This window comes from Mixophyes fleayi, chromosome 6, assembly GCF_038048845.1.
Source record: "Mixophyes fleayi isolate aMixFle1 chromosome 6, aMixFle1.hap1, whole genome shotgun sequence".
Taxonomy (NCBI): Eukaryota; Metazoa; Chordata; class Amphibia; order Anura; family Limnodynastidae; genus Mixophyes; species Mixophyes fleayi.
Genome location: NC_134407.1, coordinates 85,297,841 through 85,325,588, shown reverse-complemented (window position 1 = coordinate 85,325,588; position 27,748 = coordinate 85,297,841). Strand labels below are relative to the sequence as shown.

At 39.0% G+C, this 27,748-nt stretch overlaps 2 protein-coding genes and 4 non-coding genes across 6 annotated transcripts in view; 1 reads left to right on the top strand and 5 right to left on the bottom strand.

Annotated features, from left to right (window-relative positions):
- Nucleotides 1-165: 165 nt before the first annotated feature.
- LOC142161413 (mitochondrial import inner membrane translocase subunit Tim23) lies at nt 166-15,461 on the bottom strand. The gene is made up of 7 exons (XM_075217001.1): nt 15,267-15,461; nt 12,039-12,097; nt 10,472-10,565; nt 9,118-9,202; nt 7,902-7,960; nt 7,160-7,270; nt 166-1,862 (listed from the first exon to the last, which is right to left on the bottom strand). The coding sequence occupies exons 1-7, from the start codon at nt 15,361-15,363 to the stop codon at nt 1,747-1,749; spliced, it is 621 nt and encodes a 206-aa protein (XP_075073102.1). The 5' UTR covers nt 15,364-15,461; the 3' UTR covers nt 166-1,746.
- LOC142095516 (small nucleolar RNA SNORA74) lies at nt 6,302-6,504 on the bottom strand. Its single transcript, XR_012677783.1, has one exon. It is a non-coding gene; the product is annotated as a small nucleolar RNA SNORA74 (small nucleolar RNA).
- Nucleotides 7,667-7,867, bottom strand: LOC142095515 (small nucleolar RNA SNORA74). Its single transcript, XR_012677782.1, has one exon. It is a non-coding gene; the product is annotated as a small nucleolar RNA SNORA74 (small nucleolar RNA).
- Nucleotides 8,318-8,520, bottom strand: LOC142095983 (small nucleolar RNA SNORA74). The gene has a single exon (XR_012678049.1). It is a non-coding gene; the product is annotated as a small nucleolar RNA SNORA74 (small nucleolar RNA).
- On the bottom strand, nt 9,441-9,644 carry LOC142095984 (small nucleolar RNA SNORA74). Its single transcript, XR_012678050.1, has one exon. It is a non-coding gene; the product is annotated as a small nucleolar RNA SNORA74 (small nucleolar RNA).
- An 87-nt stretch (nt 15,462-15,548) lies between the features above and the next one.
- PARG (poly(ADP-ribose) glycohydrolase) overlaps nt 15,549-27,748 on the top strand; it is a 100,440-nt gene continuing 88,240 nt past the window's right edge. Inside the window, exons 1-3 of the mRNA XM_075217000.1 lie at nt 15,549-15,858; nt 18,060-18,126; nt 20,596-21,267. Of these exons, the coding sequence (XP_075073101.1) occupies nt 15,711-15,858; nt 18,060-18,126; nt 20,596-21,267 (887 nt within the window). The 5' untranslated portion in view covers nt 15,549-15,710. The remainder of the gene's footprint in view (nt 15,859-18,059; nt 18,127-20,595; nt 21,268-27,748) is intronic.

The window sequence follows — 27,748 nt, the reverse complement described above, 5'->3', positions numbered from 1 at the left end:
TTGTACATTTCTAACATATACCCAGAGGAGTAATATTAACTTACAAACATATGCCGTTATTACAACTAGTGCCATCTTTTAATTCAGTACCTGCCCATACAAAATTTATTAGTGCTCTTCTTTGAGTAGGACGCAAAGCCCCTATCAAACTCAATATTTACAGAGTGAAACTACATCCATCATAATTTATTTATAGGATGCCACAAATATACACAGCACATGGAAGGCAATATACAAGGGGACAAGGACAGTCAAGGTGGACAAAAGTAAAAAGGGAACAATAAGTAGGGAGAGCTCTAGTATAAGAGCTTACTATCTAGTCTTGGGCAAATGTTGCAACATGTGGAGGAAGTAGGAGTGGAGATTAAGACAGCAGAATAAATCCAGGGGAAAGGGCAAGTGCTTTGTAGGAGAGTAATGCAAATTGGATTTTGTCATTCATAACTGAGCGAGTGCCATGCTATAGATCGTCAAAGTTTTTGTTTTTTTTTTGAACTTCAGTTTGCAGGGAGGGGTTAAAGGGACACAATGCTGTGTACTGTAAACATCTATTTTGAACCCCTGCTTTTGCAAGAGGATAGTTTCTGACAAAGCTTTGAACAGTTGTCACACACCAGTTGATCTTTTTTCACCTCCCACACTCCGTATATAGCTCAGATTATGTTGTAGATCCCTATGTAATGTGTTATTTTGCAGCCACATGACAAGATGAGGCAAAAGCTACATATGTGAACTACAATTTTCCACTATATAAGCTAAATATTAGATCACAATTGCAAATCTAGCACTGATCAGGTCTCATCTGCTCTTATTAAAAAAAAAACAAAAAAAAACCTCTACTTGGGTATTCTCCAGCCATACATTACAGTGGACAAAAAATGGGAACTAAATCAAATCGTTGCAGCGTATGGCTTCAGCAAATTGGCCTGGAACGGAGGGGCAACAATGGTGCAATCTCACTGGGAAGCCTGTTCTACAGTGAAGCCAAACAGGATATAGATCATCCTCTGTCTAAGAGCAATATTAAAACACTAGAATAAATAAAGTTACATTCACCTATATACATTTTCTCTGTTCATCTTTATACTGCCGCCCTACATTTACTGCAAATATAATGCATTTGAAGACAGTGGTGAACATTTATAGCACATGCTCTCAATCAGGCAAGAACAAGCTCAGACAGCAGTGCTAATGTAAGCGACGCTCATCTCCCAAAAGCATATATTGGAGGGTCATTACATGGACCTTTGTGTTTAGCTCCACATCCAGAATCACAGCTATACTAGAGTTGAAGGTGATTTTTAAATTTGCATTTTCTAAGTGAAATATACATACCGGTAAATACATATTTTGACGTAACAGGTTTGTTTTAATTTAACTACAAGTACAGGAAACCTAGCATTACAATACAGTAAATCATTGATTTGGCAAAACAATTAAATAAGAGTAATTTTGTCTTGCGTTAAAACTGACAAGCGACCCATCTTGAGCAAGCCTATAGCTGTCAGCTGTTTCTGGATATGGACATCATAGTCTTTCAGGAACGGCTGTGGACTATGGTGCCTTTGTAACCACAGCCACAAAATCAGTTCAGCGTCAGTAAAATTTTCCAATCTTCCACCTTAAAGATTGTCCAATTCAGGGGTCCAAGTGCAAAGATTCACAGAACTGGATGTCCAAAAAGACTGAAAATTCAGTTCATTCCAAAGGGTGTAAATTGCTTGTGTTGTTCAAAATGTTTTTTTTTTATAATGACAGATGTGTTGAAGACCCCTTAATATGCTCCCAGTTGTTATATATAGCATAGATACTTGTAAGTGCTAGGCCGGCAAGTCCACCACGGGCGATTCCACGTAATCCAGCTAAGGGAGAAGAATTGAAGAAAGGTTACTTTACACTAAAATTCAGAAAAAAAAAAAAAATTAGCTTTACAGCCCTTCCCAAATGTTAGTCAGATTTCAGGCTTTTAAACCTCTTTCCATTTTGATTGTTAGTACAATTCTAGATTTATGAAGCAAAATTAAAAAAAATGTGCTATACACACACACACACACACTTGCTTGGGGCCTTCCGCAGAACTTGAAATCCTATGTTCTCAAACACATCAACCAAGCTTTAGAAAAAAAAAAATATGTATGTATAGTTTAAATGCAGTGCACAATCCAGCACATGACTAAATTATCTTTATCAAAGAATAGCTACCATGTCAAATGCCGTATGAGGGTTGATCTTTACACAGATTTCTTGATGCATTATTCTAAATTGCCTATTTCTTGAAAACATACAAGTCAATCCAAACTGGGAAGACCATCAGTCAAGGCAAATCGGGATGTCCCTGCTAATTATTTACTGCTTTGTGTTGGTCACCAATATGTTTGTACATATGTTTAAGCAAAACTACATATTTATCAAGTATTTTGCAAGTTGGACAGGAAACATAACTATCAAAATGTTGCAATGAGACAATATTTGAATTTCTGCAACTGTTCCACCTGTTATTTGCACATTTTAATGGTTATAAGTATATTGAGAAATGTGCCTTAATTTTGGTATTGCTGTTTGGGGAGATGTCCATCGGAGGTCAGGAGCCAACGGAAATCACCTTTAAGCCCCCTATGGAATGTATTACCTGTCTGGAGGATTGTAGAAATTGAGAGCAAAACATACCAGGAAATGTATAGGTTATTTTATTTATATATTCTCATTTATCAAGCCAAAGTCAAAAGCACATGTAAATGGTAGAACAGATATTTGGCTAAATGGCTGAAAAACGTACACTGCCATAACTTGAAATCTCATTTCTTCATTGCAATGCATGGAAACTAAAACACACGTATAATTGGTTTTTATGTCTTTCCATATTAGGTGAATTGGAACTCTGGGTTTACTGTTCCAGTATAGCGTCTCTCCTCTGAAGGCAACTCCCTGCCTGTACATGATATCATGGGCTGAAACTGGCCCCACCTGCTTATCGAGATATGTGTATGTCTAGGCAGCTATTTCCACTTCTTATCACCAATGAACACCAGTGAATGCAATACAGAGCCCAGTCAGTGTGGTCATAGTTCATCTTTCATAGTGCTGAGTAAGCATCTTGAGACAAGTAGAATAAATATGACCCCTCACTCATATGCCAGAGGCAGTTATTTAACTGAGAAGCACCTACATAGTATTCTAAAGTAACAGTCTGGAGAAGGCACCCATGATATTCAGCACCGGTGTGTTAGTCAAACTTTTTTTCAGTGAAAAATCTATAAACTTTATGTAATGCAATGTAGACTCTAAAGTTTTCAGAATAATTAAGTTCAATTTGCATTGCAATCATTGACATAGTACTACATAAGATATCTCCATTGTCAGAGTATGCATATGGATAAATCTATGGCATATATTAATTACTCGCGCTTTTCTACATCCGTAAGCCCACCCAGTAATGTACGCACTAAGGCAGGGGGCACAGACAACCACTTGTACCAAGAGGTTGCTGATAGAGAACAGAGGTGGCCAGCCTGTGGATCAAAAGCAAATACTCCACATTTCAGTTCTTAAGAAATTGTCCTCTCCTAGACAACACCTCTCCAAAATAACATCCACCAGTAAGTAACCCCATGCCCTCAAAATCATAATCCAAAACCAAGAGCTGGCTCGTACACCGGCTTATGGTGCTAAAGAAATCAATCTATCCACTGCACTTTAAGAGTTTAATGAGTAGGCTGCAGCTGGAGAGAATGTATAAAGTCCTGGAAAGAATAGTTTACAAAGACGCAAGCATCAAGTATTTTGCTATATGGATAATAAAAAGAAAAAAAAGTCTAAACCAGGAGACTTGTGCAGACATTAACCAAAATAATTCCTGTTAGCAGTCTTATTCAGAACATACTACAGCTAATAAATTTATATTCGGAGCACATAAATACATAACAATGTTTTATGTAGAAAGAATTGTAGCTTACATTTAATGAGACTATATGGCAAGCCCACTTACATCCTTTCTAGAGGGTTCAGGCCAGTATTAAATAAACCTCTTCAGCAGCTTATGAGGAGACTTCAACCAGATTCCAAAATATTTTCAGCACAGATATACAGACTAATAAATCATTACTACTCATTCAGTCTTCAACAAAAACAGCACCTCTTTTAAGAACAGTATATTCCGGAATAGAAATTGTCCAGCATGTCACACTTTGTAAAGACCGTTGGGCATCCACAAGCAGACAAGAGGCAACCAAAGCCTGCCTGTCTGAGTGCTCTATGACACAGCAATCCTCCTTCCCTAAAAGCGATCACTAGATGAAGCCATGTATTGTGGAACCTCTCCAGGAGGTGCATACGGCTTTTGCATGATACTTACACATATATTATATAAAATATACCTCTATTATGGTTAGGTCAGTGCACTTATACACAAAAAATAAAGTGTAATTTTATACACACACATTACAAGTAATATGTGGAAAATATCACCAGTTAGCAGAAAAACCTGTAACACGGCTAAAAATATAAAACAAATAGCGCAATAATAAGTTAAAGTTCAAAGATAAAGCCCATCTGGAGAGCAGACATTAAAATGAAGTGCAAATTGGACAGCCCAGTCAATGCTACACTGCTAATATATTCTAATGCAACGTGATGCAAGCACCTTGCTAGAAATGCACTGCCCCCTCAGCACTTGTCAGTCAGGGTTTTGGCAAGTTTCAATATTTCTCTTTATACTCCTCAATGTGGCTCCATTTACTTATCAATATACAGATTCTGCTTGCTTATACAACACCCAGGATACAATCCTAATTCCTGCTGTGACAGCATAAACCTTTTGCCTACACAGGTGAAAAGTTTATGGCTTTATTATGAAGGCATAAAAGAATGACTACAATGCACCACATTGTTTAGTAACCAGTTTAAAGCAATAGAAAAGCCATCTACCACTAAAAAGTTACTGATTCAACACATACTGATGTAATTAAAATTAACATCATTACTGTTGGTATGATGAATCTTTTCTCTTTAAGTCCAGAGCACCATGGAAAATGGATTTTGCACATTTAACAGGTGATAACCAGGGCTTGGCGTAAACAACCTTGTATGGTTCAAAAATAAGTTCTGGGCAAAACCACAACATTTTTAACACCACATTCCTACTGAACTGAATAAAACTATGCTGCTTATGTTTTTCCTTTATACTTCTAAACACATGGAGTTGCAGGTGAATATCCCCACTTTCTAGAGAGACTTTTCACGTAACACAAAGTGACATGTCTAGCCTTAGAGAGGTCATAAGACCCCAACCATCTGTTCCCAAGTACCAGAAAGGACAACAAGGCTTTACTCACGATAACACTAGACATATTTAGTTTATTTATTAGATCTGGTACTAAGGATTATCTCTGCAATAAAAACAAACAAAAAAGAACAAACAAACTTCCCTTTCTAAACCTGTATCATAACTAAAATAAAGTATATAGATTGGTATTGCAACACTCGGGGACATTTATGGACTAATTTTATAGGGCGCTATTTTGTGCTTCACAAAATTTAAATATGGAATTCTATATATCGTTTTGATTTTTAAATTAAAGTTAGATTTTCTTTAATATTCTACCAAAACAAAGCCCTGACTGAACTACATAAAAATGTAAGATTTGAGAGAATACATAAGAAACAAAAAAAGTTAACAAATGTCCGTTTTACCAACGCAAAAAATCCGTGGTCTGGCCATGAAGTTATAAAATAGCTCGTTATGAAGTGGTTCATAAAAAAAGCATTCAACTCTTGAAACTGTAACCAGTAATAGTACTCCAAGTCCCTGTATTTATAGACCTCCACTAAAAGTGTACAAAAGGAGACTATTATTCCACGGGAAATTGCAAAACTAAGTAACATGTCTCAGTTCCCTTTATTTCTATACAGTTTTTCTAGAAGTCAGAAAGTCTTGCTTCATCTAATTTTTAACTCCACATGAACTGAAGAAAGCCGGAATGGAGATTAAGTCAAAACAAAACCTATTGAGTCTACTATGGTCTAAAATTAGAAATTAATGGCAATATTGCTGGAGGAACTTGTAACATTTTATTGGGATGTCATGCTGTTCAATATAACAAATCACTTTCATTGACTAATAAGTGTAGACTCAGCAGACAAACAAAAGATCACAAGAATAAGTGTTCTGAGGGCAGCCAATTTTTGAATAATGTATAAAAAAAACAAAACAAACCTTAAACCTGGTAAAATAAACCATAGGGTGGAGACCGTTTCAGTCACATTCTTTGTAGAACTGGATATTGTCATGTAAGCCAAGTACATAGCTGTGAACTTCCAGACTAATGCAAGATAGCCAAGACAAGCCATCAGCAGTTTCAGAGAAGAACAGTGCAGTCTGAGACTGGGGTCACAAGTCACCAGTACAGTGATAGTGATGACCAGCGTAAAGCAGCAGCACATTTATCTTCCAGCAGTGTAACACTATCACAGGTATGGAGAAAACTTGGACAGCTGACTACCGCTGGGAATGAATATAGGACAACAAAGCTCATCCAGTACCGAAAAGTCACATGACAACCTGCTGGGTCAGACGGAACATATACCACAGGAATGATCACTTGACTTATGCATGATAAATGGCCAGCAGTCAGTTTAGCAGAAAGGAAAATACACACACATTTCTATCGCTTCTCCGAAGCTGGAATGGCCGACTACAGAATAGCTTGATCTCTGCTACATAGAAAGTGCAAACAATGTCAATAGTTCTGCTAAAATACAGAAATATTTTTGAATGTGTTGAAGGTGACCTAGTAAAGGATATCTCAACCAAAACATAAGCTATTTAGTGTGTCAGAAGCAGCTATGCAAAAGGCTGCTTTAGCTATTACAATGTGCATCACATATAGTCCTGTGTCATTTATCCATCAGCTGGTTCAAAATAAGCAGCGTGAGCAGCTTTTCGCAGGCGTACATATGACCCACTTCCCACTGTAGAAGAGAGTCTCGAGAACTGGTGCCATTACAGACCCTTTGCTAGAAAGTGTGTCCAACAGACTAAGCAAGGACTATAGCCCTTAACAATATATATGCCTGTGATACACATACACTATACTCTGTCAGCATCATAGTTTGTTTATTATAATGTGGACAGATTTTATAAAGTCAGGGAACAGAACGGCACCTGTGGATTTGTACATCATTCCGGTCATTGTGCCAGCAGCTATGGTGTTGAGGTCATCTTCTGCTCCTCGGGTCTTTTCTATTATCACCCCAAAAGCACTGTACAATAATGCTGAAGGAGATAAATGGACATTACAATCTGTTATTAAACGTACAATACAACAAAGTAACAAGATTCTAAACAGAACATATTTTATTGATTTGCTCCATACTAAACAAACATGGATGACGAACTTAAACCATGTGCGGATGACTTGGATTTCGCAAAATGATCTTTGACAATGAACAAACTGAGAACATTGCTGTAATGAAACTCTAAAACAAATACAGCTGGTGGATCAGCTGTAACACACATTACAGCCCTGGTTTAAATCACTGTTAGCCAAAAGGTTGCTGACCATCAGAGGTGAAGGGGGTGGGTCACACGGCAGCTCTGTACAAAATACTTTCATTGTTCTGACAAAGACCATGAATGCAACTAAAACTTTTTGGTAAAGTGTGTTTATATCTTGTAGGCTTCCATACTAGCACTAAACAGTCAACTGTTTAGCATACTCTCGAGGAAGCACAGCATGGCCTTATACTAAGGGCCATGTGCCACTAAAACAGTGACAATGGCTTTAAGTACATATTGGCAATGCCTTTATCTTCCAGCAGTGTAACACAGTCACAGGCATGACATAGCACAGGACAGCTGACTACCACTGGGGCAAAGAAAAATATATGAAACCAGATTCACTTACCTAAAGATCCCAATGTGTTTGCCCAGAGTGCACCCTGCCTTGTAACCATGTTCAAAATCCTAAAGAAAATAAATTAGCACACGTAGGAGTAAATACATTACTGTTACTGAAATGGTCCCTATTAGTATGTAGAATTGCAGAGATTGCAAAGGAAAATAAAGTAGGACTTCTAAATAGAACAAATATACACATACAAATAGATCCACACCAATTGTAAGGCACTAGCAATGTAGTTTACAAACATTCCCCACTTACCGTCACAAAGCCATGGGCCCTTTTAATACTTTTCAAAAGTTTAAAAATGATTGAATAAAAGTACAATAACCTTTAAACACAAGGTGAACAAGTTGCTATGGCAATGTAAACATTCCAAGAATATTTCTGGGTTTAATGTTAAATATGTTAACATGAAAATAAATGTATGCTTCCAGACTAGCACCAAACAGCATTGAGTAGAGTTCGGCGCACTCTCGAGGAAACACAACACTGCCTGATACTAGTGCCACGTCACCAGGACAGCAACTGTGGCACACAGTATAGAACAGCAGTGCCTTTATCTCCCAGCAGTGTAACACTGTCACAGGCATGAGATGGCACTAGACAGCTGACTACCGCTGGGAATCCAAGCTACAACACATGGCAATCTGCAACTTAAAGCAGATCATTTGGGCAAGTTACATGACAACAAAAAACTACAAGAGTGAAAAAATGCCTAGCCATTTATATCACCCCTGAACTACATGGCATGCAAACCTACAAAGTTATATAGCTACTTTAATAAATGTTTGAAATAGACAAAATGCTATGCTTGTAAATTTATCAGACTATATTCCCACGTAAGCAGAATAATAAAACTAGTGACAAAACATTCTCAACCAACCTTCACTGAAGGGCAATCTCTTCTAAGAAAGTGTACCTACTGCCACCTGCTGGCAGAATCTGAATTAAAAGATCACTGTCCATCCATTTTGAGGACATGCATTAAAATAGATAATTGTACACTTGATAAGACTTTTTACCCTGGCTTTTAAAAGTTATCTACATCAGAAACATTTCATTAAATCAGTTTCTCTTAGTATAAAGTTATTTAACCAAATAAAGTGAATAAAATTAGAAGTATAAATTTGCCACAGCAGTACTACTTAGTTTTACAATTACAAGTTAGTTCACCAGATCAAGAAACACAGCCAATAACCAAAAACATAAACGTACTTACTGAACATTCTTTGGTTTGGACCAGACCATGTGTTGAGTTTCCTTTAAGCTGAGACGCAGACCATTTAATGCACCAAAAGAGGCTCCTAAGATGGGAGAGAAAAAAAAAAAAAAAAAAAAAAAAAAAAAAAAAAAAGACAGACAGAAGTGACTCTCCAAGAACAAGTAATGTAGGAAACATAGATATGGCACAAAAAATATGGTAGAGTCTTGACCATTCTAACATTCTTACTGTTGATCAGTAACTCTGCTGAAGCCAAATCCATGCATGAATAAAGAGGTTGTTATGGAATAGAAAAGCTCACTTCTAGAGGTCTGGTAATAACTGTGTAATTCCAGACTAGCACCAGACAGCAAAGGCTTGTATGGCGCACTCTCGAGGAATCACAACACTACTAAATGCTAGTGTGACATATCACCAGAACGGCAACAATGACTTCCACAGCACAAGGCAGTAGTGTCTTACTCTCCCAGTAGTGTAACGCAATCACAGGCATGGTGAGCACTGGACAGCTGACTACCACTGGAAACAGTCCTCTACACCAACCACAGGGACAGCAGTATCACATAATATGATGCACTTTAGCACTATTCAAAGCTGCTCTACCTCCTAGTATGTACAATTTACTAATTTGGCGACTCCTGTAGCAGAAGCCCCAGGGGTACTCCATGCAACAGTTTCTCCCGAGTCTCTGCCGGTTCTGTTATACAGAATCGGCAAATATATTTCAATCACCATTTTAAAAAATGGCAGCCAAGCAGGGGTGTAAACAGGACCAATGGATATTCCTAAACAATGGCCCTAGACGGCACAAGCACTAACTAAAAAGGTAAAAGGGTTAACAGATCGACCATTTAATCTGGACACATGAATTACACATTCTTGGACACACTGCAAGTTTGCAGGCATGTCTGTCCTTTTAACTAATTTTAGTTCTGCCATAAAGAATGTATAATTTGTGTGTGCCAGTATTTACATGGTTAATCTGGGGGCCTAAAGCAATCCCAGGTACACAGATTAATGCATGACACATGCAACCCACTGAAGAAGTCTAAATGAGAAGTTCTAAACAGACTTCTGAAAGAACAGTTTACATTTTAAAGAAAATCAATATAAGCAAATATCGCAGAAAACGTTTATATTTTACTGTATACATCTATACTGTTCATTTCTAACCAAAATGAGCACAAATCAATTTTAAAATTAATAACGTTTATGCACAATGTAAAGTAGATAACCAAGTTTTATGCCAATTAAATGATTTAGTAGCCAAGGATGGCTTGTTCCATTTATCACTATAGCAACAAGTGATGTCATAGCATCTGGAATGTTTCAAACTTAAATCACAACAAACCTGTCATACAGCATCCTCCAATAGTGAAAAACGCCAGCTCAAACCTGCCACGAGTCTTATTTGCGCCAGTAGGTAAAATAAATTCATCTGTATCCTACAAGATGACGACAAACATATATTTTAACAATTTGTTTACTTTTGGAAAGCAATTTACAAAAAGAATTATTTCATGCAGTCTTCATTTTCAACTTGAACATGCAATGCGTTCAAGGATACAAGAACCTGAACCTTCCAACAAGCCAAGATTATCATAATACAACTTTAATAATGTTGTATTGTTTTTGTTTCATCACAAACTTGGGACTGCAGAGGCTCTACCTCATTCTGCCAACAACTACACAAGACCTTTTTTTGGCTTAAAAGGGCATATGTCAATATCGCAAACCAAACTTAGCAAATAAAAAAAAAATACCCCCCAAAACAAAACAGCATATTCTGCCTATTTTCAAAGTTAATAAACCACCATTTTTGAATACATCATTTCTGGTTGAATATATCATTGCTGCTCTCACAGGTACAGAACAGGTCAGAACAAGTACTGCAAGCTAGAAATACCTATCATTATGACCGTTATATTGGGTGGAGGAAAACAGCTTAATGCAGTCACTCTCTAGATATTAAATGGGGGGCAAGAGGCCGGGCTAATTTAGTAACATGGAAATAAATGGAAAAGAAATACATAATATATATCTATATATATTTGATTTTTTCTTTTTAATTAGTATCTCGATCGAGCAGAGGAGGCGCTTACTGCTAGAGACCAGTGAAATGGTTTTTCAAACACCTATATTCAAATCAAGATATCCAACAACTCAAGTAGTAATCACCCCACAATTTCATTACATTTTTCTAACAAATATCAATGGAGGGACATACAAAAACACTATGATGTTAACTTATTTATTACAGCTGCCAAATCTTTCCTTTTCCCATAATTCCTTTATCTCCATAGCCCCTTGTCCTTTTCAAATGCTATAATTCTCTCCCAATAGAATAGCTTGATAGAACTTGTGGCAAAGGAATGTATTTAGCATCATTGGGGCTGAGAACATGGTCATAGGTCATCAGGGAACTGCCTGGTCCAGAAAGCAAACTTATGACAAAGCAGACAAAGGAAGATGTATACTATAAAAACATGTATAGCATACACATCTCGATGTGCTAGGAACTATTGATCAAAAATTATATTTGTGGCTATATTACCTTTAAACGAGGATTTCTCAACCTTTAGTGTATATCAGACAGATTTAAGAAATACTTCCACCAATTAAATTAATTATTAAATAGCTTGAAATATAGGCAATCAATAAAACATACAAAACAAAATCCCTGACCAACATTGACTAGTTGATAAATATGGGTCGATAAAGGAGCTCAAACTTATCGCATTTGACTGGACTAGTGGTGACCTGTAGGATTCAGCTGTTTGCACTCATTTTTGGTCACACATGTGCACAGCCAAACATAACAGAGATCCAGCCTCTTGGTAGTTTAGTTAAGTGGCTGGAAAGTGAAGTGTATGGCCAGCTTTACTGTATAATGCAAGTGCAATGGTGGCGAAACTTACCTGTACTAAATACCTTGGATCCACATTTAAATATGGGGAAAGAGGATTCATGCCCGTTACTGCAACAAGAGAAAAAGAAAAACAGAAAAGTTACATTAATTCTTAGTATCTGTTTGTATGAAACTGATGTACACATCTCAGTGATGATTGTAAATTCAAAATAACTACCACCAAAAAGGATTGTGCAGGTATTTGTAATAAAACATGACTCAAAAGGCACATGCTGTTTAACATTGAAACTTAAAAACATGCTACCCAGAGATTAAACATTTCCGGCACAATAATGGGACATAAAACAGGTAATTGCTGTGTATACGGGACAGCAATGCTCTCACCAGCCCAATAAACATCAATGGATCTTGGTCTAGCAATTATAGTCATTGCGATTTATTGCGCTAATGGACTGCAGGAAATCAATTTATTCTATTTGTAGTGTGGTCAAGACCTTATTGCACTCTAATTTTGATTTTATGTTTGTGATAACAATATATGCCTATTTTGCCTAATATGGAGTTTCATACATTTCCTTTGGTATCCAATAAATGCCATTTCTTGGAGGGTACTTGCTGTGAAAAAGTTGACTGTATGCAAGACTCAAACCATTTGTAAGCAGCATTGAAATAGCTAGGTTAACTTTCTGATTGAAACCATGCTAAGAGTTGTTTAGACTTGCCAGATGGGGGAAGACTTTGGCACTAGTTGGCTATGCTAATCTGTGCATTCCCATAAACTACTTCCCTGTCACTCATTTTTCTTGTACCCAACCAAACCTTGTCGATATCTACAGGATAGACATTTCTTAAATCATCACTAGCTGTATGCCACTCAAACAATTTGATTAGGTGATTGATGTATGCAGCAAAGCTGGACATTTCCTATCCCTCCTGGAAGTACTGCACTTTGCAGCAGAACGAGATCAATAACTTTGTTTAATCAGATTGCATTTAACAAAAAAAGAAATAAGAAAAAATTGCATGGTCATTAACTAATGACCATGCAATTTTTTTTATTTCTTTTACATCATTATCATAGCACTTAAGGCCACAGCATGAACTTTGAGAGTACTTAAAGCTGCATTATCATATAACTGTTAAATGATACTAACCTGATCCATCACACGCCACAGAGGCTGCTTCTTGCATTCTCTTTTCCCTGGTGGTCCTCTATTTTGTAATATAAAGCTGGCAAAACATTTAGGCTTGCCTCTAAGATTGTTGTGGAGGGAGTGTGTGCTAGAGGACCAATCAGAAGCCTCAAGTTCTATTCATAGAGCTTCTGATTGGTCTTACAGGTCACATCCTCTCCAAATATTCACACCGCCTGGCCAAGCCTGCGATGTGAACCATGGAGCAGCCCCCAAAGAAAGGAGAAGAAGCAGGTTTGTAACATTTAGGTTTTAAAGCAACATTACTATCCAATTGTTACATATTAACATAAACCCTCCATATCATTGTCTTTTCCCAAGGACAAATCTTTCTAGCAACTATGTATCTTTTTTATAATGTTCAATTCTGGGGGACCATTACTTTTGAGCAAGCATCATTCAGAACCCCAGCTGTGAGTTTCTAACTTTTTATTTTATTCGACATTGACCAAGTCTTCAGCTTTAGACTGTTCTCCATCTTTAAAATCTGTATTATACTTCGATTTTTTTTTTTAATGCTTTACGCCCTATTCTAAGGAAGTCCCCAAAGCCTTTTTCTGGAGCTATAAAGACAGTGCCCCTATGAGGCTGGGCGCAGAAATAAGGATTGACTTCTTTCCCCCTATAACCTTTCATGCGACTGAAAATATGGCATCTGCAATGGATGGCCGTAGTTCCTGAAAAAGCACCGAAACCAATGAGAAGTGGCGCCCAGCATGGATACACAACTACACAACTACCTCAGAATATGGCCAGAAGAAAGATTACCTTTCAAATGAGGGAGTACAGGGGTAACTGAACTAAGGGGCTCAATATGTATGCTCTGTTGATCAGAACAAGGTCATGCCCCAAGGTGAAACTGGAGAAGGAAAGGTAGCTGAAAGTGCTTGCTACTTAAGTAAAAACTGTCTGCATCTAGAAAGACCACAGGACTAAAACTGTCCACACATATGGAGGTCAAAATACATATTCAGTTAGTATGCAGAGTGACCAGATGACAATCTGGCTACCCTGTGATTCCCTCCACTCCTAGGTCTCACACATGTATGAAGGTCATCAGGTATTCAGATTAAATCCAATGAGATATTACTATGCAAAGAGTTGGCAACTTAAAGTAAAATTCTACTTTTTAAAATTTAAATAGTTACCCACCCGCCAAAGTACCTGAAGGGTAGAGATTAGCACAGCATACAGGAGACTAATATTTGTAATTTACACTACCTACCTTTATTTAATACAGTAGGTAACAGTGCATCAGACAATGATGGGCAGCACTGTGGCTAAGTGGTTAGCACTTCTGCCTCACAGTGCTGGGGTCATGAGTTCAATTCCCAGCCATGGCCTTATATGTATGTTCTCCCCATGTTTGCGTGGGTTTCCTCCGGGTACTCCGGTTTCCTCCCACTCTCCAAAAATGTGCTAGTAGGTTAATTGGCTGCTATCAAAATTGACCCTAGTCTGTCTGTATGTTAGGGAATTTAGACTGTAAGCTCCAATGAGGCAGGGACTGATGTGCATGAGTTCTCTGTATAGCGATGCGGAAACAGTGGATGAGAAAATATATATTATATATAATATATATATATATATATATATAACACAATAAGAGCTAGCATTTTTACTGATAGATTATTATAATATAATAAGTCCAGTACTAAACAAAACCAACATTTACACTAAATTGAGAATGAGGGATTATAAATAATGAATCCACATCTCTACATAATCCCAAAATCATTGGTTGGATACCGTGTGAAGGTGTATATTACTTTAGTATGATGAGGAGCTATTTTTATTATTACTAATGTCTACTTTCTTCTTACTGCTGGGTGAAAATCTGACGTGTGTAAATGAAATGACCGCTGGTAAACCTGCCATGGGCCTACGATTGGTCTGTACTACCACGGTATGATCACCCGTCCCACACGGTCATACAGCTTTCCCCACACTACATGTGGTCTGGGTGAAGGGGTTTAGTGATGTGACGTCATCACTGCATGAACCAGGCGACTGGGGATAATACAAAGAGATGAGGCTACATCGCCCTGCGCGCTCTCTCGCTCACCCAGGCCCAATATACTTACACGGAACCCCAGCCAGGTCTGACTGAGAGTACCCAGGAGAACCACCGAAGATGCTCCCTAGGCCGCCCCGACCTCCGGGGTGGCTGTTGGTGTCCATCGCCCAAAGCACTCGGCCTCGTGTCTGCGAATCCCCTCTCTGACCTCCCCGGAGCAGAAGCAGTAAAAGAGACCACTTCCTGTTTTACGACACTCTTTTCTACTGTTTCCTTTTTACGACCTAGAGAGGTTCACTTTGTTTCCTGCTTGTCTTCAACCAATGGCCGCTGAGCTGCCATTTACGCAGGCGTATGTCATGTACTGAGCATGCGTAAGGCGTAGGGAGTGGAGCAAAAGTTTTGTATTTCCAGGAAGCGAAGAAAGAGTCGCTTGGTAGTTTGTGTTCTTGGGGAGAATGACGTGCCGGTTTAGGATGACCAGACACTCCTCGGTGCCGTGTGCGGAGCAATGAGTGCGGGATCTGGGGTGGACGCAGTGGAAGAACCCCTCAGCAAGAGAATCCGCATCCAGGGATCGGAGCGAGTCACCGAAGGGCCTGAGTTAGAGAGGGTCTTCCCGGGAAGCCGGGGCCCCAACAGCACAGTGGGGAACAGAGGTGAACCTATTTTACTGTGTCCAATCACTTCCACGTTCATAGCCGTAATTACGTGCATCACAGCACCCGCGCAGCTTGTGTCAGTCATTGTGACATGGCTTTATTCCCTTTCACTCATTGTGACAGCACACTATTGTTTCTGGGCAGCACGGTGGCTAAGTGGTTAACACTTCTGCCTCACAGCACTGGGATCATAAGTTCAATTCCCGACTATGGCCTTATCTGTGTGAAGTTTGTATGTTTTCCCCATGTTTGCGTGGGTTTCCTCCGGGTGCTCCAGTTTCCTCCCACACTCCAAAAACATACTGGTAGGTTAATTGGCTGCTATCAAATTGACCCTAGTCTCCCTGTCTGTGTTTTTTTTAGGGAATTTAGATTGTAAGATCCGATGGGGCAGGGACTGATGTGAATGAGTTCTCTGTACAGCGCTGCAGAATTAGTGGTGCTATATAAATGATGATGATAAGCCGCTACTCATCATCATCAGTTATTTATATAGTGCCACTAATTCCGCAGCGCTGTACAGAGAACTCATTCACATCAGTCCCTGCCCCATTGGAGCTTACAGTCTAAATTCTCTAACATACACACTATTCATGGCTCCTAGTGTGCTGCTCAGGTACTCTGTTCTGAATTCCCTTTTCCCAGGACTGACTGAGTTATTAACTCTCCGTGTGTGATGGGTTGGTGGCTGTACCCATACTTCGGTATACCTTCCTGACTTATACCAGTAACAGTGCGCACCAGACCACATATTCTATGTAACATTGGGACTGTTTATCCATTTCAGAAGATGCTCAAACCCACCACAGTGACTGCTTCTGCCTAGTACAAAATGCCCTGCTCGCGAAATGCATACTTCATTTACTATTGTAGTTACTTTTGCTGGATCTTAAAAAACAGAACAAAAAAAACAACTATTAATAATATAACACTGGTAACTGCTATACTTTTAAGTTGACCAGTCAGGATGCTAACCTAAAAAAGAGCTTGGGAAAATGTAGTGTACTTTAAAACACAATGGGCCTCATTCATTAAGGAAAGCAAAGCAGGAATAAATTTGCTGCATATAATTTGACAGCAGATAAGAATCACTTGGCCCATCTAGTCTTACCATTTTTTTTAACCTATGCTAACATCAAGCCCTATTTGATCCTTAGTGCTTTGGATAAGGATATTCTTATGTCTATCCCTAGCATGTTTAAATTACCGTAAGTAGAGCAATTTAGAGTACTGTATTAGAATCCACCACCTTTGATGGGAGGCTATTCCACTTATTCACTACCTTTTCTGTGAAGTAGTTTTTCCTTTTGGGCAAACCATTTTACAATGCAAGGTGTGCAGATTAGTTTATAATTTGAAGGAAATTTAGTTGGAAACTAAAGGAAACTACTGTCCGATTTTTTTTTTTTTATTTTTTTTCCATATAGCACACAAATACTTGTTTTTTTTTCTTTACTTAAGCTGGGTACACACTACAGAAAATGAAAACAAGATATCTGTTACGATTTTACTAATGATTGAAATTCCCGATGAGCATGCCCATTTATGTGTACGCACATACACGATTTACCTTCAGATCTGTGCTCTTCATCTGTCGTTACCATTTGCGGAAAAGATTTTGACTCTGTAAACTCTATGGAGATCTGCCTACACTGCTGGTCGTGAGTGCATACACACTGCAGAATTTGCTTGTGATTTTTAGTCAGGTTATAAAATCAAATCAAATGATACATTGTGTTTTGGTACGATAAAACATAATTGCGGGAACTTACACACTAATGCAATATCGTACCTGTAAGTCGTTTATCAAGTGATTGGCACGGTAATTTGGTGAAAAACCTGTAGTGTGTACCCAGAATTACTCTCTTTTTTTTCTGTTTTAAATAAAAACCTACAAAATATAGTGCCTCCCAAAGTTTCCTGGCATTTCTGAATTTTATCGCTACATTTGCAAGTTCTTGTTGGTTCAGAACCTGTCTCTTCCTATCTGTTTTTGTTTCTTTCACTGACCCATGTAGTCTTTCTAGTGCAGTTACTTTCCATACTCTTGCAGTAATTCTTTTGTAATTCTTTTGTAATACCAGTATTGTTGCTGTTAGAGTAACTTGAAAATATATATTTTTTGTGATTTACTTTGAGAAAAGAACTGTAGCCCAAGGTGGGTCTGTTTGAAATGACTAATTTACCATATCTCACAGTTTTCAAACAGAGGACCCTCCACTCTTGGTTGGGACATAAAAGCAGAAGAGCAGAAGAGCTTAAAAGGTAAAGTATTTTCTCATCTGTGTTGAAACCATTTTCTAATGCTATCTTCCCCATACACTTGTTATTTAATGATATCTACATTAACTAGCTTTGTCAAGGTGTTAATTACAGTAAGGTATACTTTGTAACCTTCACTGAAGATGTTGCCAACAAGTTTTTGTGTAGGGCTGTTGTAGAAATCACTGACTGCAAGGTGTAAAATGTTGCACGTTTTGCATTATTAGATTAGCGAATGTCAGTTTGTTTAGTTTCTGGTAGCATTATGTATTTCCATTAAAATAGCCTAACATGCAAACAGGTATACTCTAGATTTCATCTGTTTATCTGTTTTTTTGTTGTTTGTTTGTGTTATATTTTATGTTGTTGACTGTTCACAAACTCTTTCGCCAATCTAAGCAAATTTTTAACTTGATCAGTACAGTTCAGAAAACTTATTTGCAACACAAAGTTTGACCTTGATGAATCACATTATCTAACAAGTGAAAGTAAAAGTAATCTGTTTATATAATGTAGGGTTTGGTTTTATAACTACCAACCAACCTAAATTGAAATATATATATATATATATATATATATATATATATATATATATATATATATATATATATATATATATATATATATTGTTTGTTACATGTATCACACTATGAAAAACATGTTATATTTATTAAAGCCACACCCCCATCCTAGCCCAGCCTTTTTCCAGCCATTAGAGAGTTAAGACAGCTCCCTAATACTCTCCCTAATACTCTACATGCTGTCGCTCATGGCAGCCATACAAAACAAAGTAATATGTGCTTTTTAACAGTGTGGTCAGTAAAATGTCTTGTGATCGGCTGAACGCTGAAAATGTTATTGCAAATGATAACATGTGGAGCATCACAGACTGATATTCTCTCCATATTGGCTGTACTAGAATGGGAGCATGGCAGAATTAATATATAATTATTTTTATTTTATTAATTTTACAAGTCTTTTATTTATAGATGATTAGTTTTCTTCAAAGTTTATATTACATGAACCAGTTTAACTTTTATTTTTTTGTAGTTATTTCTTTTTTTAAAAAGTCAGATTCACTGTTGAAAGCATATATGTAAAATAAAATGAAATATCTTGTATACTTTTCAAAAATATAAAACAAATTTATTTGCACTGAAAGGTGCATTTAGTTCTACAGCTGGGCTAGATCCTTTGATTTACTCTACAATACTCAGAACCTAGTCAATTATTGAAGAAGCGTCACTTCCTAATTGTCAGCTTAAGTCTGATTGGAGTTATACGGCCAGATGCAGAGTTGGTCGCATACTGGGTACAAATTACTCAAACAAGAAGTACACGCCAGAATAGTGCATTTCTGCCCATATGCAGAGCCATATAAATGTCGAGATGCGTCCGGCTCCACATTTTCTTCTACAGGTCTGCATGAGCCGCATCTGCGTGAACACACTTACTGTAGTCTGCTCCGTTTGCACGGCCCTTACTTCCCCCGTTCTGCCAGATACAAGTCTGCGTTGGCGCACATATGTCAAGGATTACGTAAGGATTTGCTTTATATCAACTGATCGAGTTCTCTGTCCTTTCTTTTGAAGTATTAGTTGCCCTCTGTCTAAAGTTGTTGGCCAATGTAAAGGTGGCTGAGGACTTGTTGTTTGGCAGTGGAACTCTACACTGAGCATTGTTTTTTACAATTAAGTTATTCTGATGTACAGGTTATATGTTTTATTACATTAAAGTAGTCCATTAGTTATTATTATTTTTCGTGTACATTAATAATAAATATTACAACTTTACAGTGAATAAGCAAAGCCTAAAATGTACTTAAGCAAAAGAAATGTTGGTGTAATAAAATTTCTGTTCATAGGATCATTATAGCAATTGTAATCATTTTAGGAGAATGAACAATTCAGAGTGATAAACATATTCTCTGCATTCATTCCCAGCCACATTCAGTATTGGGTTTGCTGACTAACCTAATGCAGTAAATGGAATATAATGAACGCAGGTTGGAACACTCTCCTTCATTTTATATGCAAACAAGCATTATTGCACTAATGTTGGTTCTGCAGCATATTTATATAATGTGACTTGCAAAGCATTTCACTATGCCTTGTGTTTGTACTATTGTCATTCATTGATTACATAGGAACATTATTCTGTGTGTATATGTATGTATATATACACACACATATATATATATAAAAAATAACGTGTGTGTTTTTTTATAAAACTGAAATTGCAAGCCAATAATAGGAACAATTGGTTAAAATCAGGTTTTCTGGAACTCAAAATGTCCATGTTATATTGCTTTTACAGTAGCATTGTTTTACTCATTCCTCTTTTACTTGTCCTTGTGTTTACTGATCACGTGTCCTTGGAGAATACATTGATAAGTGTTGGAGAAAATCCCACAGTGTTAAAGGTTTCTCAGCACTGTAGGGTTAAGTTATCCAAATTTTTGTTGTCATGCAGGTGTCATAGTAAACACAATCACAGCCATATAGCCACCAAGATGAGCTCAGACGGAAAGACCAGCGTATGTGATGGAGACAGGAATTGTGTGGAGGTAGATGCCTCCTCAGGCACAGGAACTCAGACTAAAGATCACAATCTAAACAATCCAGAAAATGACAAAACGCATACGTCTTCATTAGATGACAATACTTTGGCATGCAGTGATGTAGAAAGGAACTTTTCAGCGACAAATTCGCCACCCAGTGATCCTTTCACTAGCGACTCCCCTTCTCCTAATTCTGGAAGCCCAGAAAAGAGTTTAGAGATCTGTGTGTCAAAAGGTCCACTTTCAGATCAAGGAGGTGTGGATTTAGGAACAACCCTAGAAGATGAAGAAAACTTTGCATGTGAACATCCAAAAGACAGGGAAAGTGATTCTGAGTCACCCATGGAAGTTGACATTGAGCAGCTGCATGAGATGGAGAAAACGAAGATGAATGATAAATTGAAGCTTGAAAAAAAGTCCGATTGTTGGTTTAGAGAAAAAGAGCAAGAGAGCTGCAGGGTGAAGGATGAAGAAACATCTAATGATCATAGTGAAGCTGGTGCAACAGGAAAATCTAGTGCAAGCCAGAGATTATCAACGCTAACTCTTCACCTTTTGCCAGGAAATAAGACAGAAGAAGCCAGGTAAAGTTTTGCATGTTTGCTTATTAAAATGACTGCATGTGTGTGTGTTAGTGATATTCTACAACAATACAACCAAAAGCATCTAAAAGGTCCAGCTAATATGCATGATACTCTGTTTGCTATACTTTTCATGTGCAAAAGAAAATGCATCCTGAGGATTAATTATTAATTTACAGCACAAAGCATTGTAGCAATAGACAGAACAAATATAACTAAAATAAACATAAACATATTGTTGGGGCATATAATGCTAAATTATTATTATTTTTTTGCTTTTGTATCTCTAGCTGTTTAGCTGCAGTCTTGACTAAAGCTTGCTTAACACATTGTGATTGGCTTGACCAATTTTGTCACATTCAGCTAAACTGACCTGATATTGTGCTAAGGGATTCCTGGTAACTGTATCACGATCACAATTTGATTGGATTTAGTAATGAAAAATTGAAAATCCAGCTTGAAGAGTACCACAATCTGCACATCTATGCTGTTACCTGCCAACCTTTGCAATTCAAAGGGGAGATTGTATTCTATGCAAATCGCCACAAGATCCTTGCGCAATGAGACTCCTCAGCAAAGTGGGTTTCTTCCGGGTGCTCCGGTTTCCTCCCACACTCCAAAAACATACTAGTAGGTTAATTGGCTGATATCAAATTCGCCATAGTCTCTCTCTCTCTCTCTCTCTCTCTCTCTCTCTCTCTCTCTCTCTCTCTCTCTCTCTCTCTCTCTCTCTCTCTCTCTCTCTCTCTCTCTCTCTCTCTCTCTCTCTCTCTCTCTCTCTCTCTCTCTCTCTCTCTCTCTCTCTCTCTCTCTCTCTCTCTCTCTCTCTCTCTCTCTCTCTCTCTTCTCTCTCTTCTTCTCTCTTCTCTTCTCTTCTCTTCTCTTCTCTTCTCTTCTCTTCTCTTCTCTTCTCTTCTCTTCTCTTCTCTCTCTTCTCTCTCTCTTCTCTCTCTCTCTCTCTCTCTCCTGATCTGAGTGAGTTCTCTGTACAGTGCTGCGGAATTAGTGGCGCTACATAAATAACTGATGATGATGAAAGTCCGGTCTGAAACCTTTCACCAAGCTGATCTAATAGTAGACCCTGGAACAACAGTTTTTATTGTTGTATTTGATCCTCATTAATCTGAATGTGAAAGTCCTGCCTAAAGAGCACAGTTAGTTTTCTCCCATGGTTCAGGGTCTCTCCTATTAAAAACAAATGTATTTTTATTAATCAAGAGCCCTGTTGTTCATGTAAAATAATATTAAATTTACCGAATGTAGCAAAGAAAAAAAAGCACAGAGGCTCCGTGCTGGAAACAGGATACACTGAGACCACTGTGATATAAGACTCAACAGACAGATCAGTGTAGCATGGAGCTCTAGAAGAGAGTGTGGAAGTGAGGAAGGACTAAGCTTAAACAGTAGAAGGGCTGGTAGAGCTTGACACTCATGTAAGTATGAGACTGGCTCTTTCTTATATCACACTCACGTTTGAGGCAGGGAAGACATGGCATATGGGGGAAATTGACCTTAGAGACAATGTAGTGCAGTGTAAATCTAGTCAAATTTGGCTGAGCACATGGTCTACAGAGTTTTTTGTTATTGTATGTATGTATTCTATTAAAAGTGGATATAACCTAGCAATACTTTGTCAGATGTGCCCCATATTCCTTGCTATTGATGAAGAAGGAAACCTGTCTGACACAATATTGTTTGCTTATGGTTAGTATTGCATCAATTTAGTGCACTGCAGTTATTGTAGACATAAATAAATTGTGTTTAAATATCTCTCTTTAAGAAGTCATCTTAAGAAGTAAGATGCTATAAGTTCTGATTATCTGAAGAAAAATAATTTAGTGATAATGGAACATACTCCCTGGGAAGATTCAATTAGCTACGATGTTCTGTAGTAACCTGAAGGTTATGGTTATGCGCATATTGCCATCAATTACGCAAGCAAAAGAAGAGCGAAGATCATTACCAAATTACTACACGGTGTTACCAAGTGATGCCGCTGCGGCACTTTGCTAGTATTTGAATCCCTCCCTTCCCTCCTGATCTGTGTTTCAGAGGCAATACCTTGGTAAATGTGTAGTTTGCTAATGGAATGTGGTATCCTAGTAGATGTTGTATGTGTTAATTCTTATCCTCAGTTAATCAGTGAGGATTAGAAGTAAAGACTTGTATAACTGATATTACTATGTAGGTAACACTGTAAAAGTTGAGTAAAGGTTACCACACAGTTTGCTAAAGCTATATAAATGCTTTTCTGTAGAACACCTATTGCTCTCGTTGGAATAGGTGTGTCCACACTGATATCTTTGAAGTAGTAAGTCTCTTCATTTAAAAGACTTGATAACTACTTCAAAGATTTGAAAAAATTTGCATCTTATAACGTCACTTGTTGCATAAAGAAAGCTGATGGAATATATAAAATTCCTTGTTTATTGAAAATTCTGTTGAGAAATTGACTAGTGTTTTTGTGCTATATTTTGTAATATTTTAATTTTTGCACTCTATTGTTTTTTAAATATACTGTAAGTTTAGTGTGTGTCCAGGCCGATTTTTTTATTTGTAATTTATTTATTTTTCGTACTCATTTTGTTGTGCAAAAAAGTGTTGTGACTACCTGAACTGATACTCAGACCTATACGATTAGCAAAGCTGACTTACACGGAGGATCTGTGCATTGGCTGTTCATCAGTTTGCACCTTGTCTGTTTCAGTGCTGAAACTCTGAATAATAACGTTGTTTATATTCAAGATCTGTACTTTGTATGCTTTCTTCAGAGAATCTGGTTTTTGACAGTTACCACTGAAATGATTTTGATATATTTTATCTATTTGTGTTACATTTTGGCTGTCTTTAAATATACGGTATAGGTGAGTGTAATATAAATAAATATAAAACATATACAATACAGGAGAGAGCCTATTAGGTAGGTAGGTGTAATCCCCTTCTGTAAAAGAGGTCTAAACCACATGCATATTGATATTTCACGTGCGTCTTTTTTATTTTATTTTTTACATTAGTTAAAAGGCATATCGAATGCAGATGGATTTAATGAGCATTTGGTATGCCCTTTTTTATTTTAAATCTTTTTACAAGCACTCTTTGGCTTTATGATGCGTTTAAACATTGAAATGTATGGATCAAGAACAAATAATGTTGTGAAAAACTTTCTACCCATGTCATGGCTTCACATTAGTTTTTGCTGGATGTAGCAAAGTGCAAGTGGAAAATTTTTCACTGCAGGAGGCAAATTTAAAATGTTCAGGTAGATTTCTAGTTGAAAGGGAAACGGGTCCTAGCTTAACTCTGAATTGCAGTGTTTAAAATAAAGCTGCCTGGTATTTATTTGTGTGTTAGTTACTATAAAAGCAGCCAGTATTTTCCCACAATGCAAAAATAATTGCATTTACACATGCATCGTAACAGAACTTGTCCAGGTGCAGACAGTTTTTTTGGACTGCTAGGTACACCAGATCTCATGTCTTGTTCTACAGAATGCTGTTTTTCAAACTCTTAGTAGTGATAGCAGTGTTACTGCACCTTACTGCTGTGCTGTCACTGCCAGGCACACAAGTTGCAGATGGGGAGCCGTGTATATTTACATGTGAAACGGCTACCACTGTTAAAGATCTGCTTCCTTGTGTGCCACAGTGGTTTAGGTAGACAGCAGAAGAGATTGAGAAATAAGAGCATGTGGTGAAAGCAAGGTCAAGAAGAAGCTGGTTGTGGTACTATAACTGCACAGGCTTCTCATATAAGTCTATATGGACCATAAGCAGGGGCAGGCTGGGCTCTGTCTCAGCGGCTGGCCGCCCCCCGGATGCTCTACTGCCTGAATATAAGCGGCCGCATCGCGTGTCGTGATGCGGCCGCCTGTGTGCCCCCCGGGCTGAAATCTGCCAGCCCACGCCTGACCATAGGATAGAAATTTCTTCACTTGCATTTTTCATACTACCACTTCTAAATTTCCACTTAGTCCACTGTATAATATAATAAAAACCTACCCACACATACTCTCAGATCATCTACTAAAGCAATGGAGACATGTTACATCTTTTCTTAGGCTAGGTCACACTTTTGTGGATATCTCTACCTTATTTATTGGTGTTTCCTCAAGAATGCAGAGGTGTTTGCCATGAGAACTGTTCACTGCAGTGACTTGTATGCGTTGTGTCCTCACCAGATGATTAGGTACATTGCACCATGTGGATTAGCGTTTTTTGCCGTCCTGGAAGTTAAACGTGGAATTTGGAAGAGGCATTTTGATTTTCACACAGCTGAATGTTCCTTCAGAGATGTGTAAGTTACAGCTGTCGAGGTTGATTTGTTTTTCATCTGTTTCAGACAGAATGCGTAATGTCTCAGATAGTTTAATATGCCTGGCCTTTTGTTGGGTTACCGGCCTTTATTGCAAATGTAGATGTAGCTATATAAATGTATGAATATATAATATATATATATATATTTTAAAATGTAATTTTTAATATAAGAAAGTACTCCTAACCACTTGTCGACTAATCACTACATTAAAACGACAGAGAGCTTGTTTTAAACTTGTACAGTTATTTTGACAGCTGAGTGACATCCAGATTGCAGCACACCGTGTTCAAAGTGAACGATGTGGGCTATCTTATTTGTAGTAGAAACCCAGTGACATCACAAGAGCCATCCCAATATAGTGCGGGAGAGACATGCACGTCTCTGCTTGCTAGCACTGCTGGTGTCTGCTTGCTAGCACTGTTTCCTCCATGTAAGCTTTAATAAACGTAGCTCTATTAGGTCCAGTTTACCCTGAATCCTTTAGTGCTGTTGAAAGGGGAATCAAAATCTGGGTTCCTCTGTTTCGTTCTACAGTGGTTAAGTTAATACTGTAGCCCAGTGGTTCCCAAACTTTTGCAGTTCGCGGCACCCTTAGCGTCTCCAAATTTTTTCAAGGCACCCCTCCAAAATAATTATTGAGCAGTCCTGTTTTAGAAGTAGTTGGGTCAAAAAATTGTAATAAGTATTTAGGTCAGGACAGAAATACTTATTTAGTTGTATGCAAAAATGCCCCCTCTGCATCCAGACACTCTGCAGCCCTCTGTCACACTGCCCCCCTCTGCAGCCCTCTGTCACGCTGCCCCCCTCTGCAGCCCTCTGTCACGCTGCCCCCCTCTGCTGGCCTCTGTCACGCTGTCCCCCTCTGCTGCCTGCTGTCCCCCTCTGCTGTCACGCTACCCCCTCTGCAGCCCTCTGTCACGCTACCCCCTCTGCAGCCCTCTGTCACGCTTCCCCCTCTGCAGCCCTCTGTCAAGCTGCCCCCCCCCCTCTGCAGCCCTCTGTCAAGCTGCCCCCCCCTCTGCCAAGCTGCCCCCCCCCTCTGCAGCCCTCTGTCAAGCTGCCCCCCCCTCTGCAGCCCTCTGTCAAGCTGCCCCCCCCCCTCTGCAGCCCTCTGTCAAGCTGCCCCCCCCCCTCTGCAGCCCTCTGTCAAGCTGCCCCCCCCCTCTGCAGCCCTCTGTCAAGCTGCCCCCCCCCCCTCTGCAGCCCTCTGTCAAGCTGCCCCCCCTCTGCAGCCCTCTGTCAAGCTGCCCCCCCTCTGTAGCCCTCTGTCAAGCTGCCCCCCCCCTCTGCAGCCCTCTGTCAAGCTGCCCCCCCCCTCTGCAGCCCTCTGTCAAGCTGCCCCCCCCCCTCTGCAGCCCTCTGTCAAGCTGCCCCCCCCCTCCGCAGCCCTCTGTCAAGCTGCCCCCCCCTCCGCAGCCCTCTGTCAAGCTGCCCCCCCTCTGCAGCCCTCTGTCAAGCTGCCCCCCCCTCTGCAGCCCCCTGTCACGCTGCCCCCCTCTGCAGCCCTCTGTCACGCTGCCACGCTGTCCCCCTCTGCTGCCACGCTGTCCCCCTCTGCTGCCACGCTGTCCCCCTCTGCTGCCACTCTGTCCCCCTCTGCTGCCGCGATCCTCTCACTCTGCCCCGCGCCAGCCATAAAAAAAAAATAAAATAACAGAAACTTACCAATCCGCGCGGGGCCGGGACCCAGCAGACTCCTCTCTCCTGCAGCTGTCACTGAATATCGACGTCAGTGACAGCTGCGGGAGTGAGGAGTCTGCTGGGTCCCGGCGCCGCGCGGATTGGTAAGTTTCTGTTTTTTATTTTTATTTTTTTAGCTGGCCTGCGGCACCCCAGTGACAGCGCCGCGGCACCCCTGGGAGCCGCGGCGCACACTTTGGGAACCGCCGCTGTAGCCTATTGGCATAAAGCTAATTTACACAAATAAAGCAATTGTTTCCTATCTAGATTTACTTGTAAACAATAAGAAAAAAGATAAACGTTTTTAGACAGGTTGAGTCTTTTTGATCATTTCACACCTGGCCACCATATAAATACACAAGTGTGCTGCCATGCAGAAATTGTGGCAAAAAAATTTGACTGCATGATACACAAACCCTTTACTATTCGCAACAACTGGGTCCTCTAACTTCTGTTAACTCCATGGTTGAGAACAAGACTAATATATTTT